At 45.4% G+C, this 16,818-nt stretch overlaps 1 protein-coding gene across 1 annotated transcript in view; it reads left to right on the top strand.

Moving 5' to 3' along the window:
* ncanb (neurocan b) overlaps positions 1-13,782 on the top strand; it is a gene marked incomplete at both ends in the record, with an annotated part of 109,052 nt that extends 95,270 nt beyond the window's left edge. Inside the window, 4 exons of the mRNA XM_083647236.1 lie at positions 1,761-1,843; positions 2,722-2,866; positions 10,861-11,043; positions 13,646-13,782. Of these exons, the coding sequence (XP_083503362.1) occupies positions 1,761-1,843; positions 2,722-2,866; positions 10,861-11,043; positions 13,646-13,782 (548 nt within the window). The remainder of the gene's footprint in view (positions 1-1,760; positions 1,844-2,721; positions 2,867-10,860; positions 11,044-13,645) is intronic.
* Positions 13,783-16,818: the final 3,036 nt, after the last annotated feature.

Below are 16,818 nucleotides of genomic sequence, written 5' to 3'. Positions count from 1 at the left end.
TATCATGTTTTTATTTATTTATTTATGTTATTAGTTTATTTGGCAGGGACATATACAAAAAAAACATTAAACCCCATAGGGGAAGAGATGCTTTGTAACAGATTTAGCCATAGGCTACTTTCCATCTGGAGTCCCTGGGCAGGTGGATACAAAGGCCATTCAGAGTAAAAACAAACAAACAAACACAATAAAATACATAAAGTGTAAAAAACAGAGAAAGGGCACAGGTTAGTATAAGATAGATAATAGTATAAAAAGAATAAAATACATACATGCAAACATCTATATGGATGCCAAGAATAAACCACCCACCCACCCACACACACACACACACACACACACACACACACACACACACACACACACACACACACACACACACACACACACACACACACACACACACACACACACACACACACAAATGTTTTTCTTGCTCTTAGTCTAAACTATCTTAGATAGTCTAAACTATCAGGCACTGATTGTATTGTGTAACAGTGCCAGCCCATCTGCTATTCCAAACATGTATCCTGAGAATCATTTACAAAAGCTATTTGACTTCGGCCAGTACAGAAGAGAAGAAGGGGCATCACTGCACCTAGGTTGTTCTGCAAGTCTTTTTTTTTGTTTGTGCCTTCATGGTTTTTTGTCGAGGACTTAAATATTTGGCCACTGAGAGCAGTGTCTCAGTAAGATGCTGGGCAGCAGTAATGTAGTATCCACACAGACTTTCCTCGGAGCTACATAAAACTACATAAAACTTCCTGAACTCATTCTTAGCTTTGTTTTCACCCTCTGGCATCGCTCCACCACCACTTGTGTCGTAATAATAAGGCCAGGTCAAATCCTGCATTATCGGACCCACTTTCAGTCTCGGAGAGATGCCAGGCCAGTGTCATCCATCTAGCAGCCACCCCTCCACACATTTACCAAAAAGTGTGTTTAATTGCCTTGAAAATGGACGTCTCCACCCCTGCAATAAGGGGACCAGCGCCATTAGGAAGATTAATGGGCCTGGTAATTATGTTAATCAGATACACCATGATTGAAATTCCATTGCGTAGTACGTGCACGCAGGCACGCGTGCACACATACGCACACACACATACGAACACACACATACGCACACACACATACGCACACTACACAAGGTTAATCAAAAATACCACTATTGAAATTCATTTCACACATTTTCAAACACACACACACACCAAAAAATCTCCTCACCAGTGCAGTGGGATGGTGGCTCCTCTCTTGGCTCTGCCCAGGGAGAGACTGTGATAAGGTCTCAGAGATGTCCCTGCTGCTGTCTTCCAGGGTTGTCTCAGGCCTTGTGTGTCCTGTTGCTTCCGCCTTCCATGCTACTTCCAGACTCATTCCTGCGGTGCTCTATATAGTACAATGATATAAACATCAGACCAATGGAAGGGAATACATATTTTATTGCATGGTTATAAAATAATGCTTTATTCTGTAGTATTAGTGCTGTGCTTTGTGTCTGTGTGATGAGTTTCAAGCATCCAATTGCTCCCTTGAACAGAATTGAATGGAATATGTCAGCATTTTGTGTGTGTGTGTGTGTGTGTGTGTGTGTGTGTGTGTGTGTGTGTGTGTGTGTGTGTGTGTGTGTGTGTGTGTGTGTGTGTGTGTGTGTGTGTGTGTGTTTAGTATGTGTGTGCATCAGCTTCTTGGCACGCACATGCCGGTGTATACAGTGTGTGTCTGTGTATTGAAAGCTCTGCCTGTTACCCCCTGTTCAGGTCTAAGCCATGATAACACCTGGATCGGGTTAAACGATCGTACAGTGGAGGACGACTTCCAGTGGACCGACAAGATGGACCTGGTGAGGAACCAGCTGTGTCTGTTTTGGTTCACCATCACCTGGCGGTCCCAGGGGAATTCATCAAGCCCCTAACTCTAGTCACATCTCTCAACAAAAGAGCATGAGTGAATTTGTGAAGCGAAAACAAAACCTGGAGACACTCATCATCGCAGCTGGAGACTGCAATGTCGCAAAAATCCATTAATTTGTTGAGGAAATTAATTCATTAATTTGTTTTCCATTGTGATCACAACAACAACAGAAACATCTAGTAGCCTACATCTGCCTTGAGATTTTCATGATAAGACGGTTAGCACAATAAAACTGTGCACCTACTGGTGATAGCATCATGTCTCCAGAATGGGTTTAGAAATACGCACGTGGCACTTTTGTTACATATTGGTTGCACAGAATTCGATATTCTGCAGAAAAAAGTAGACTCTGAATCATCTGGATAAAATGGCATAGATACAGTCAATGTCTCGTCATAGACGCTGGGGTAGCTGGCTGGCAGCGTGGTCAGGGTGGGGTAAATCCTCCCATTCTCCCCATTCAGCATAGTTAGCATTTAGCTGTTAGCACAGCCCAGGCAGACAGGATCGGTGATTCAACCACCGCAGTAAACGCACATCTGAACAGACGTAACGCTCTAGAATCCCCAATCCTGTAGTATAGAGCCGCAGCACCGTCCTTTGGTGAGTCAGCCTATTGAGATATATGTTTGTTTTTTTACCCTACTCACATGCCAGCCATAGTAACATTTTGTGGGTGTTCCCACACAGACCGACTGTATGTATGGGCATTTTAACAGTGATTATTTTATACAGTATTGATTTCTCCAATCTATGTGACTAATGATCTGTCTTTCTCTGCGTTTCGTGTCTATTGCGATGGTATAGCAATATGAGAACTGGCGTGAAAACCAGCCTGACAACTTCTTCGCCGGAGGAGAGGACTGCGTGGTCATGATTGCTCACGAGAATGGCAAATGGAACGACGTGCCCTGCAACTACAACCTGCCCTACGTCTGCAAGAAGGGGACAGGTGAGAAGGCGAGATGGATGGAGGGGGACGGGAGCGCGGCATCGTGTATGCTGCGCCTGCAACAGGTCATTAAGATGACTGACAGAGAGGGAAGGTGGTGAGCGTGGTGGAGATGAGCAGGCTATGAAGGAGGAACACTAAAATAAATCCTTAAAAAGAGAGAGAGAGAGAGAGAGAGAGACGGAGTGAGAGATGCTGGAGTACGGAGGGAGAGAGACATGGGAAATGAGAAAGGGTGCAAAGGAGAAACCACACCCTTGTTCTGCTGTCACTGCTCATGATGTGTTTAATATGAACAGGCCTAAATGGCATGAGCACTGCTCATAAGGTGTTTAATGTGAACAGGCCTACAGTAAATGGCGTGAGCAAAGGAGAGGTGCGAGATGGGAAAAGGAGAGAGAAGGTAATGAACGATTCTAGATGCTGTCAATTTTTTGTAAAGCAGCCCACAAGAGTTGCAGCCTATTAGTGTTGAAGTGGAGACAGAGACAGCTTCACAGCACATGTACGTAATGGTAGATCCTGAACATCCCAGCTGTGCCGTACTTTAAGTGCTGTGGGGGACACTTCCACCAAGCCTCGTCAATCAGTTCATGTATTTCAGACATTCATGCTCATTAGAGCCCACCCACGCTCCTTGCCTCTCCCGTATTGCATCATTCTCCAACCTAAACAATTTACCCAAAAAACACCTTTATTATTTATGTTATTTATGTGCGTGCTGAATCCTCAAACAAATGTTTAAGGAAATACCCCGGGACAGCACTGACACTTTGTTAGCCTAAAAAGGCATACTGAAGAAGGGCGTCGCCGTCTTGCCCGAAAGGTCTGTGCGGCAATAAATATAAACTAATTTGAGTGCTCTCCTGGAGTACTTCCTATCACTCTCCAACCTCACACACTAACTCACCCAGAGCTTAAAGTCCTCCAGACACTTTGCTCTCCTCATATCACGGCTTCATTTCCTCAGCTAAATGTTGGGTTTTTTAGTCAGGTGAAGCTCTTCTTCAAGTAAGTCTGAGGCAGAATATACCTTCTACTTTATGTCTGTGGGAAACGCAAACTTGGCAAACTCAACAAAATGAGGTGAGCAAAGTGACTGGTTGGTTAAGCTCCTACACCGGCGTCTCCTTCCTTGCTCTCGGTGTCCCCTGTTGCAGGTGCAGCTGTCATGGTACTGTGAGGCGCAGGAGTTAGGCCACAACGCGCTCCTCTGAGATCCTATTAGAGCTTACATGTATTTCTGCCATGCATTTGCATACAGGTCAGACTGCTGACCAATAGCAAGCAGACACATATGAATAGCTAGGTGGAGATTAACAGGCCGGTCTAGGTTCATTGAAATTATAGGCCACAAACTTACCCTAGAGTTGAGTTGGACTAGCTTTGTGTTTTAGCTATCATTCACTAATGGCTTCTTGGTCTGGAGATGGATGTTGGCAGCAGTGTAGTTTGAGGGTATTATCAGCCATGTAGAGGGACCATTTCAAAGTCTAGGGGGTGCGAAGGGGCAGGATTGATCAAAAATCTGTGATGGTTTTATTGGATGGAATTTATATTGAAGCCTACTAGTGCAGCATGAGGTCAAGTCAAAGTAATGGAAATTGATCTCATGGGGACTAAAATATCTTCTCTTCCCAAGTACCGCTGTATCACTGAATATTGGATGAGCCAGAAAACCAAAAGCAGAGGTTGAAACCATAAAAACTCACCGTCATTAGGTTGATATATCCAATTGTTTTTGCAACAAATGAGAACGGATGGTTTGTATGTTGCGTGGTAAACTTGGTTTCCGCCGATGTCGGGCTAATTGTCAGCAAAGGAACAAGCGTAAAGAAAGTGCTTGTAGAAGCTAAGGGGGGGGAAGTATGAGGCCTGGGCTCTGGAGAGTTGCACAACATCCCGTTCCACTCCTGCATGAAGGTATTTCCCTCCTGAGCAAGGTGTTGCACCACCTCTGACGCACATTGTCAAGTCCCCAGCATCCGGCCCACCTCTGACCTTAATCAGTCAGTTACCATCGCCCGCATCTTTTCATCTTCCCCCCACGTTCCTGTCTGCCTCTCCTCAGTAACCCCGTGTAATGTCTCGTCTTATCAGTGGAGGTTGGCAGCTCCATGCGGAGTATTCTCTGGGGCTGATTTCTAATGGTGCCCTTGTTTTCTGTTACTCTGCTCATCAGTGGCCCCTGTGGTTTGATTGGGTGATAACAGCACCGTGGCGGCCTATCAGACGCCTTAATCAGTCGCCCGGGGGACAGGCATGGTGATGTGTCATTCAGACGGTGATGAGCTTTTTAGTCCTATAACTCAGACGAGGTTAGACGGTCATCCTGATGAGGAAAACAGGATGTGATGGTGAGATCTCTTTCATGCATGGAGAGATACGGAGAGAGAGAGAGACACACAGAGAGAGAGAGGCAGACTTTTTGCACAACTCACTTACACAAAGACTCCACACAATTGTGTACAATCAATCAGATCTTGAGTCATATAGTGCTTTCATAGTCTTTTTTTCTTATTCTCTTTTTTCCTCTCGTTTTCTCCTCAATAGAAAGCCAAAGCCACGTCCACGTCCTGCGTCAGCATACGAACCAGCGTCTGAAAGAATATGAGTGTGGACAGTGGAGCACGGACACGGAAAAGGAAGTGACGTGCTCCACTGTTTACAGTCTGAATAGCAATTTGCGCCGCGACTTTGGTGAGACTACTAGTCACAACAACTACACCTCCAGTAATTTTCCACTGTTGTTGTGAGACGAGTCGGCGTCTTCTATGCAGAGTGTTTTTGCGTTAACGTTATTAGAAACGCAGACAGCTGTGTGTTTGCATTTGTAAAACTGTCACTCATGTGGAGAAATGTTGGAACATGATGTAAACAGTCTGTGCTACAACAAAAACCTTAAAAATAAAGTAAAAAAAAAAAAAAACGCAGACAGAAAAGGAAGTGACGGTGGCAGGAGAGGCGCTCTGTACAGGAAGCTGGGAAAAAAGGTAGGGATGTCTCAGAGTCTATTTTTTCAAATAAAAATAGACTCTGGGTTCCCAGATTGATAGTACAGCAACGGTGAAACAGGTAGGAAAATCTGAATGGAGGGGGACTTTAATCTGGCTTCCCAGCCGCATACATGGCCAATTGTGCCTGAATGCTCACCCGACCAAGCTGAAGGTAACATGTGTTGGTAGGCAGGGAATCTACTGTGTTTTACTGTATAGTTTTATACTCTTAATTCTCCTATCTGCCTATCCGTCAGTCAGGCCCGTAGCCAGGGTTTGAGAAATACCGAGGTCATTTTAGCGCGGGCTGGAGGGGCCCAGGGGGATAGAACATTTTGTCCATTTTAAAGTAAAATGCTTCAATCTGGTGCACTTTGAGAGCAAAATTAAGAGGCTAGATCTATAAAGAACTACAGACATCATGTTAGATTAATATCCTCTTTACTGTGCTGTTGCTTTAAAATGATACAAAAAATAAATGTCTCCCCATATAATATAATTTATATTCTGCATACAGGTCACATGGCAGAATACTGCTCAATTAAATACAATGGCCCATCTACACAAACATCACTTTACAGGGGAGTTACTTACCCATTCACTTCAATAGAACCGTCCCCAAAGTCTAGCCCCAATCTATAGCCTCAATGCAAAATCTGAATGTTGTGAGTTATCTCTCTTCCTTCTATAGCACACAGAGAGGAAGCAAATTGTTGCATTTCCGATCAACTGTCGCATTAAAACATCAATGACAGATGAATAGATCTGGGGACCGGGGCTATTTTTCTTAAAAAAAAAGATTGTGTGGAAAATACCGAGGTCATGACCTCGGTGTCCTCAATGGTAGCTACGGGCCTGCCGTCAGTTGGTCTGGCACTCTGTCACATTCGCTACAGACGGAAACAAACAAACGGGTGCTCAACCAGAAGATAATGGTGTCATCTCTTACGCTCCACTCCAGTCCGAGACGTGATAGCTGGTTTGTCCGACAGCTGCTGCGGTGTACTGCACAGTATAGCGACACAGCAGTATTGTCCACACAGCCATTGTGCGCCGGCGAGAGACACTCCCAGTAGCGTTCTGGTGAGAATACAAACACTTTTGTGTCACTCTAATCCTTTCTGACATGACTGCCAGTAGGTGTAACGATGCTTGGAGCCCGCGGGGCCTTAGGAGTGCTGAGCGGAGCCAGCATCTAACTGTCTGAAGCTCTCATCATGCCACTGAATCACGATGACTACCCCCTGCTGGCCAAACGCTGTCTGCAGCTCTCACCATGCCACTAAATCACCCCGACTACCCCCTGCTGGCCAAACGCAGGCACAGAGAGAAAAATACACTTACAGACACGGTGTGTGCACCACGAAAGCACACATACTGTAGAAGCATGTGAAGCAAGCAAGCATGCCGTTTTGTGCTATTAAGATCGAGCCATTCCAGCCCTGGTAAATATTGATCTATTTCTTCAGCTGCATGTGGCTGGTTAGAGATGTCCTCATTAGTCTTCTTTCCACACACACACACACACACACACACACACACACACACACACACACACACACACACACACACACACACACACACACACACACAAACACATAGCGGGTACATACCGTAACTGCTGGTTGGAGTGAGATGTTCTTGTATCGGCTGGCTGGAGTGAGATGTTCTTGTCATCGGCTAAGATTGTCATGTTATGTGTCTAAAAATAAAAAATAAATATTGACTGTCACTTGTCACTAACAGACCCATAGAAATGGTTTGAAATAGCGGTATGTGTAATATTTTCCCCCTTCAGTCCTATTTTGTACAGTATGACATACTGTATCTCTAATGTACAATAACTAAATTATCTTAGCTGGGAATAGCTGGGAATTACAACACCTACAGTAAAGCCCAGTTCATGTCACCAACGATTTGCAACGCAACGAGTTGAAACTTGCAACTGCTTGGAATGGTCTGCAACTCATGGCTACCTTAGTCGAGATGATGACGGGTCTGTTCAGACCGCTGCAACTTGTGAACTGGGCATAGACGCGTGGTCAATGGATCAGCATGGGGGAAATCGTCCCGTTCTCCCCATTCAGCATAGTTAGCATTTAGCTGCTAGCCCAGCTCAGGCAGACAGGATTGGGGATTCAACGCCCGCAGTAAATGCACATGATCTGACCTCCTCCTCAGTGGGCAAGCCCTGCCCCTTTCCCACGAGGACGTGGAAGTAAGCCCGAAAGCTGTAATTCCTTGAATAGCCACTTGAGACAGGGCTCAGAAGTCCCCTCATTCCCGTTCACCCCCATGTCAAAATGCCCCACTTTTAAGCATCTTTACAGCCTGGGCCTTAACACGGTTTTGGTCTATATAGCTAATTTCACCTTTTCATAACAACTGTAGTCATTTCTTATATAACTCGCCCGTTTGGAGTAAAATAGACAATAGAAAAGGGGGTGATTGACAGACCGGCTATCCAGTTATCGCGCGCAGCTTGCTGATCATGGACCAATAGCAGGCAGAGCTGCGGCCCCGGGAAACCCCCATCTCACGTGAGCCTGTGTAAGGACTCAATCCATTCCCTCCCACTCTGCTGATGAAAAATCAAGATGGCGACAGCCACCATTTCAACTCAAAGCAGGAGCCCAAAATCAATGGGATAGCCATATTTTTAGGTCAGTGATCTGAACAGACGTCTATGTACCTGCTCTTGAATCCCCAATCCTGTAGTGTAGAGCTGCAGCACCTTCTGCTGGTGAGTCAGCCCATTGAGATATATGTGCCGTTTTCCCCCACCATCCTACCATTCGTCCTACTGACACAACAATACCGGAAGTAACGTTTTGTGGGCGTTCCCACTTCCCACACAGACCGACTGTATCTATTAGCAGCCTTACTTAGCGCTGTCTGACGGCGGAATGGAATTAATGCTATATCTCTACTGTATTCACCTTATGTAGCCCTGCCCACTTGACCCATTGTGTCACGACTTCCTGTTCAAAATGCCGGCTGTTTTACCTGCTCAAACTAATCTGACCCACCTGGTCAAACCTAGTTTGACTCACATATGAGTCAGACTAGGTTTACAGTATGAGTCACAGGAAGTGTAAACACAATCAGAACTTCTGATTGTGTTTACAATTCGTGTTAGTCTCTCAAGCCAGACTGTCTCTTCTACAGTTGCACAATATCTCAGGTAATAACTGTGGGCTACGTTCTCACCTCTAACTGCCGTCTTGGGAACTTGGTGTGAATTTTGAAGTGTCTCATGTACAGAAAGCGACACACAGCGCTGCTGCGGGAGAAAAGGAAGCCAATCAGTCTTTTCTTACTGTCTATCAGCCAATCTCATCTCATCATGTGTGGAGGAAATATTATCTGCTAGCAGAGGCATTCAAAATATTCACTTTGCTCAGATCGAGGCTTGCTATATTTTAATTGACCATTTAAACGGTGCGGTGAGATTTGTTTGGGGAGCTTGAAAGCGCGAGACGGAGCTCAAAAGCGTACGTGTATCTCATGCCAAATGCACACTTTGGCAAACCCGATTATACACAAACACACACATATATATACAAAACACACATTTTCACTCACATAGGCCTACACACATACACACACACACACACACACACACACACGCACACACACACACACACACACACACACACACACACACACACACACACACACACACACACACACACACACACACACACACACATTGATGATAAGTGGTTTTTGCAGTGGATGCAAAGTGTGAATTTTCTGGCTGAATGAAACTGTGAAAAATCACTGGATATCCGAACAAACACTCTAAATGTGTTTTAAGGATTTAAGTCATTATTTTAAATATTCAGAAGCAGCTTTGGGTTATTTTACAGAGGCATTTTGAACTTGTAGTAAGCACTGTTTTAAATCTTGTCCTTCATGCTGTATTATTTTCTCACAGCTGGGATTTACTGTATGTCTCCCATAAGATCATGGCTGCATTTGACTTTTCTTTATTTAGTAACCTCCCCACCCCTATTATAGAATTAATTCACTCCATTCACTCCATTGTAAGAAATCATGCAATGTTGTTACCAATGATTCTTCGATTAATTTCTGTTCTGTAACATGGATTTTGAAAGTCAAGATAGTTGTTACAAACCTGCCTCTCAGGTGAAATTCCCGATAAAATAATAGAACAGGCAATAACCTTTTTCCCACCTTGGGTCTATCTAAGCATCTAAAGGTCCATGGGTGAGATCAGTGCAAAGATGCCTGCAGGGAAAGGCCATGTTGCAATGCCAAAGACATTCAAAATGCAGAGTCTGGCAGGGGCTGCTTGGGTTTCAGCTGCATGGCTGCCATCTAGGGAAGCACAGAGTTACTACACCCTCACCTGTCACCTCCACAGGGAGACTGACAAGAGAGTTAAGAAGTCTGTGATGTTGTGTGTGAGTGCGTGTATGCGTGTATGTCCTCTCTCTCTCTCTAGGCTTGTACAGACATTTCTTCTGAGTCTGCCTCGACTCCTCCCATCCCTAAAACGCTACACTATACTCCTCTGATGGCTGCCCGTGCACTCACAGACATGGACACGCTGGCCTGTAAATGCTAAACCCACACTTTGGTGTTTGTGCTGTACGTGGCGCTCAGAAAGATGTTTTAGCCAAGTGACAATCCTATATTGTATGTGTTCTAAAGATTAGACGTCGGAAATAAGTGTGCAAAAAAGTAGGGACATTTACTTTTTAATAATAATAATAATAATAGTATCCCTTCTTGATTTCCCTTATTAAATCTGTAGCAATTACAAAAGAGGAGATGTAGGTAAAGAGAAGCAGACAAGAGAGAAAATGATTTTTTAATTTTAAGAATTGACAGGTGGATTGCACAAAAGAGGCTACAATTCAAACTCAGGAGGCCCCTAATAATTTGAGCATCTTCAAATCTATGTCCGACCTTCACCAAAAGTCATGACACCGTCTGATGTTTATGCTGTCTCTTTCTCTTCCCTGGCAGTGCTCTGCGGAGCTCCACCCACCGTGGAGAATGCCTTCCTGATTGGTCGAAAGCGTTCCCACTATGACATCCACTCTGTGGTCCGCTACCAGTGTGCCGACGGCTTCCTCCAGCGCCACGTGCCCACCGCCAAGTGTCGCGCCAACGGCAAGTGGGACCGACCCAAAATCATCTGCACAAAATGTGAGTGACACAAGACGGGCTTTTCATACAGCAAAGGCAGAAGCAATAATTTTATTTCTTAGGCCATATTCACGTGTACATTTTCTTATTTTTAGCAATAGCATGCACACCATAGGTATTTAAGAGCACTAAACCTTCCATATCAGCCACCCTGGAGAGCTGCTGTCTTATCGTCCCAGCTCTCATTATTAATAATTGCAAACAGGCAGAGTAATGTGTTGAAAAGCAGCATAACCCTGGATGCAGAATAAACTAAGCCCCCTGGGTCTACTTAGCTGTATAGGTTCTCCTTTGATGTATTTTATATACAGTATGTTCGAGATGTAATATTTTGACTAGGTTTTCAAAACCAATTTTAGTGCTGCGTCGACTGCACACAGTCGTGTGAGCTAAAACTGTTCAATCAAAGTGAAGCCACTTTCATACTCGGTATCATGTAACCCTTTGTTCACACCTGGCGCTTAACATAAGCAGAACTGAAGCTTGAGGCAAGCTCAAGCTGAGCTGATGCTTAACCGGTCACACACCACTGCGCCTTGAACCCGCGTTGCTTCGGCGTATGGTGCAAGACTGTTTATGCACATGCAAGTATCAGACACCAAATAGTCTCTCACTACAGATGGAGTAAATTAATAAATGAGATGGTTCCGTGCTAAAAATTAAGGGCCAGTGGTAAGATATTTTTATCATTTGTCTTTTATACACCCTGTCTCCCTTGAGATTTAAACCAAACTTGATTTTCTCTCAAAATAATAACAAAGAACTCCCTCTCACTATGACGGAAAAAGCTGTCATAACATTTCAGCGTAATTTCTATATTTGCTCTTTCAGAGGAGATATGGAGGGGGGGGGCTGATATATCACATTGTGCCTTGTATTACATTGCACTCCGCTCATAATACGACGATAAAAGATTCTTATGTTCAAACCTATGTCACTTTATCTTTTGGGGCCCTGCTGTTTTTATGGCGCAGAGTTATAGCATCGTTATCATTCTTTGCAGAAGACTCTTGGCAATCCGGAAAAAGACCAAGAGATCCAATTTGGCAGCACGCTCCAGAAGGAAGCGTATGGCTTTGAGTGGGCGGCTAGCTCGGTGTGCAATGCTAAAGCTAGCTCGGTGAGCAATGCTAAAGCTAGCTCGGTGTGCAATGCTAAAGCTAGCTCGGTGTGCAATGCTAAAGAAACCTTGTCTATTGAGTGGAAGATAAAATCCATTCTCTTGCCTGGAGTGGCTGTATAATGTATGTAATTCCGACCATCATTCCGTGTTTCATTCTCATTCCTCTGGCCTTTTACCTCCGTCTTTGTCCCTCTTTCCCAGCCCGTAACACCGTGTCATTCTTTTATCATGCCGCTTGTCACCAACTCATCTTCTTCCTTTCATCGTTGATCTCTGACTTATCTGATATGAGGTCTACATGTCATCATATTGAAAACTTTCACAGCTACAAGCAGCGAAGTTGGAGGTGGGGATGTGAACGGTGCAGCGACACCCCACTCTCCAGTCACCCCAGCTCCCCTTTATCGCCTCAGAGAGTTAAGAGTTGTAGACTAGCACACGCTTCCTCTGATACATGTGCAGTCGCCAGTCGCTTCTTTTCACCTGACAGTGAGGAGTTTCACCGGCAGGACATAGCGTGTGGGAGGATCATGCTATTTCCCCCAGTTCCCCCCCCCGAACAGGCGCACTGACCGACAGATCAGAGGAGGCACTAGTGCAGCGACCAGGACACATGCCCTTAATCTGGCATCCCACCCGCAGACACGGCTAATTGTGCCTGTGTGGACGCCCGATCACCAAACCGGAGTTATCACAGGGACTCGAACCTGTGACTCTTGTGTTGGTAGGCAGGGAATCTACCGCTGCACTAGCCACCCAGAGGGCCTGAAACTGCTTTGGTTGGTTGGTTTTTAATAGCAAAAAGAAATTCATAAATGTTCAACAATCTAGCCTCCAAATCTTTATGAGTCGTTTGGCTGCTCATTAAAGTCGCCTTGCCAAGTTGGCGTGTAATAAAGCACCTATCTGATGAACATTTTCAATTTACAAGTGACGTTGTTTTGATGTCAGGATGAAAGAGTGATGCGCTTCTGAAGGTTTACATTTCATACTGTTGTAAGCTACTGCATGAGCTTTTGGATATCATGAATAAGCATTATGACCGCACACTGAGCATCAGGATTGGGAGCTGCAGGCTCCTACATTTGGACTCATTAGCCTATGCATTAGACACATTCATATTTTAATAATTAATACAAACATTTCAACATTTCAGCCTCCTGGATGGTCTCCATTCCCAATGTTAATATAATTGACATTTGAATTCACTCTCGCTGCTATCGAGAAATATTCCATAATTTATATTGAGCCTTGCATTAAATTTTTTGGAGTGCTGCTATTTCCATCATTGAGTAGCTTCTGTAGCTGAGCACCCACAGCCAAGTCGATGATCAGAGGAAGCGCCCCTGCTCTGTATCTCATGCTATGGAGAAATATTCCATAATACTGAGAACCTTGGAGAATGACGATCTTTGGATCCTAACACAAAATGTTGCTCTTGTTCACCGTATCTCTCTTCCTCTCTCTCCCCTCCTCCAGCCCGGCGGTCCCACCGCTACCGGCGCCACCACCACAAGGGCAGGAGGGAGCGCAGGAAGCACCGGAAGCACGGCCACAGAGAGGGAGGGCACCACGGAGGAGACCACGCCCAGGGCCACAACCACGCCCACTTCTGAACCAAAAAACACCCCTCCCTTACCCTCACCACTCCTCCCTGACTGCTCGTTGCAGTTTGCCTGTTTTCCTGTCCTCCCTTCCTCTCACCCAATTCCCCCAAACACGATTTCACAGCCTTTCAGCCCAAAACTCTGAGTCCGAGCCCTCTCCCCGCCCCGCCCGCACTGCTCTGCCCCGCCCCGCCCCGCCCTGCCCTTAGCTCCACCCCTGGCTCCCCGAGTCAGCCTGTATCATAGTCAACTCTGAGGCCTGCCACAGTCCTGCCAGGCCTTACTGGGACAATAACAATCCCTTTGTACTCTTTTGACTTTACTTTCTCTGCTTTACTTCTCACTCGTTTCTCGTCTGTCTCTCACTTGACCCACTTACTTTTTCTTCTTTTCCTTTGAGTTCAACGATGACCTGAAATGTGAGGCTTCGCTGACCTGCTTTTGGAAAGGTACCTTAATACCTTTGGGTTCCACAGTGAACTTCGAAGAGAAGTGGTTTAGTACAAACTGTAAATAGGGATGACATCGTTGGAAATGCTTGATCAAAATCAGACGAGTCAAGGAAGACGTGGAGTCCATGTTGTTGACTTGAGTCTTTCTTTGTCTGTTGGACATACCGTATTTTTACAGATGCTCAGTGTGTATTTCTTGACTCTGCTGCTTTTGGTTTGCTCTTTGTGTCAGACATTTGAGTTGACTTACAACAACAAGTGATTCTGAAACAGATTTAATTGATTTACTTTGAATCAGAGATGGTTGTAATTGAATTATTTGAATTGTTAGCGTTGTATCAGTGTCAGTGTAAGACAGTTACTTTCGATTGGGTGCTGGGCCCCCGGAGGAAAATGGAGAACACTTCACACCCCAAGATCCCGTCAGATCACATGACATTACACACCAGAGTCGGTCGCATCACATCACATCACATGACGTTACACACCAGAGTCAGTCCCATCACATGACGTTACACACCAGAGTCAGTCCCATCACATCACATGACGTTACACACCAGAGTCAGTCCCATCACATCACATGACGTTACACACCAGAGTCAGTCCCATCACATCACATGACGTTACACACCAGAGTCAGTCCCATCCCATGACGTTACACACCAGAGTCAGTCCCATCACATCACATCCCATGACGTTACACACCAGAGTCAGTCCTATCACATCACATCACATGACGTTACACACCAGAGTCAGTCCCATCACATGACGTTACACACCAGAGTCAGTCCCATCACATCACATGACGTTACACACCAGAGTCAGTCCTATCACATCACATGACATGACGTTACACACCAGAGTCAGTCCCATCACATCACATGACGTTACACACCAGAGTCAGTCCCATCACATCACATGACGTTACACACCAGAGTCAGTCCCATCCCATGACGTTACACACCAGAGTCAGTCCCATCACATCACATCCCATGACGTTACACACCAGAGTCAGTCCTATCACATCACATCACATGACGTTACACACCAGAGTCAGTCCCATCACATGACGTTACACACCAGAGTCAGTCCCATCACATCACATGACGTTACACACCAGAGTCAGTCCCATCACATATCACATGACGTTACACATCAGAGTCAGTCCCATCACATCACATCACATGACGTTACACACCAGAGTCAATCCCATCACATCACATGACGTTACACACCAGAGTCAGTCCCATCACATGACGTTACACACCAGAGTCAGTCCCATCACATCACATGACATGACGTTACACACCAGAGTCAGTCCCATCACCTCACATGACGTTACACACAGGTGTCAGTCGCTTTCCAAAAGTGTTGACGGATCCCAAACACAGACATCCACAGCTGTCATTGTCAAGGGTTAACTGAACATGTAATCTGTGTTTGTTTCATCGCAGCAGAACAGATGAAGATTTGCTTTGCCTGCCTCATATGTACTGTTACTGTAGGACGGTGTGTTGTATATCACACTCCACCTTAAATGAATCAAGGCGACGCAGCAAGGGAAAGATCCTCCGTATTGATTGGTCAATCTCTCATCAAATCTTGCCGTTGGTCGGTTCATCCTTTATTGTGGAGTTTGACTTCTCTGGCCTGACAAGGAGTAATTGCAGCCAGGCTGCGAGAGAGAGAGAGAGAGAGAGAGCAGGGTATCTATCTCGATCCTTAATTGCAGCAGACCTCTTCATGCATCACGTCGAGCACGAGGTATGACAACTCCGTGTGCAGTCTGGGTGAAACGCTTTGCCCATAACTAGCTCTTTAAAAGCAGCGTTTGTGGAAAGGACAGGGGAAGGCAGACATGCAGCTCGAGACCGGCAGACACTAGCGGTGAAGCCTCTTGGATCAAGGCTGTGCAAACTGACATGAGGACAAATACAGAAGGGCAGCGTAAACAGAGGTGGCAAAACAGGGTTGAGATCTCTCTTATCTCAGCGTGTTTGTGTGTTGTAAGTGTGGGCTGTGTGTGTATGTGTGTGTGTGTGTGTGTGTGTGTGTGTGTGTGTGTGTGTGTGTGTGTGTGTGTGTGTGTGTGTGTGTGTGTGTGTGTCTCTCTGATAGAGGATGTACACAGTGGCTGATGATGTCCCAGTGGATGATAGCAGGGACAGCTGTTTCACACCTATGCTCTCTCCTGGAGCGTGTCCTGTTTCTAAAGAGGGGAAGAGAGATGGAGAGAACTTTCCTTCCCTTTTACTTGGAACCCGTTTACCGCTCGCTTAAATTGCTGTTTTCTGCACTTTGCAGCTTCTGGGATGGTGTCCAACCTGCTGCCTCCACACCGTAACGCTTTTCTGTTTGTTTTTCCCTCCTCGCACCACTTCTCTCTTTTCTACTCTGTTCTCATCTCTCTCTCTCCCTCTTGTACTCTACGCCCTCTCTGTCACTACCTCACCACGTCGTGGTGAGGAGGTTAAATTCACCTCAATTCAGTTCACTCTGCTCTTTATTTGTGAGAGAGTTTTCCACACTAGTTTTAAGCCAATATAAACTTTAATAACAGTCAATATAAACTTGAATACAGTTCCAAGTCACA

Source organism: Poromitra crassiceps (assembly GCF_964638095.1).
Source record: "Poromitra crassiceps genome assembly, chromosome: 12".
Lineage (NCBI taxonomy): Eukaryota > Metazoa > Chordata > Actinopteri > Beryciformes > Melamphaidae > Poromitra > Poromitra crassiceps.
The sequence above is the reverse complement of the archived record's forward strand: the minus strand, read 5'-3'. Positions and strand labels throughout refer to the sequence as shown.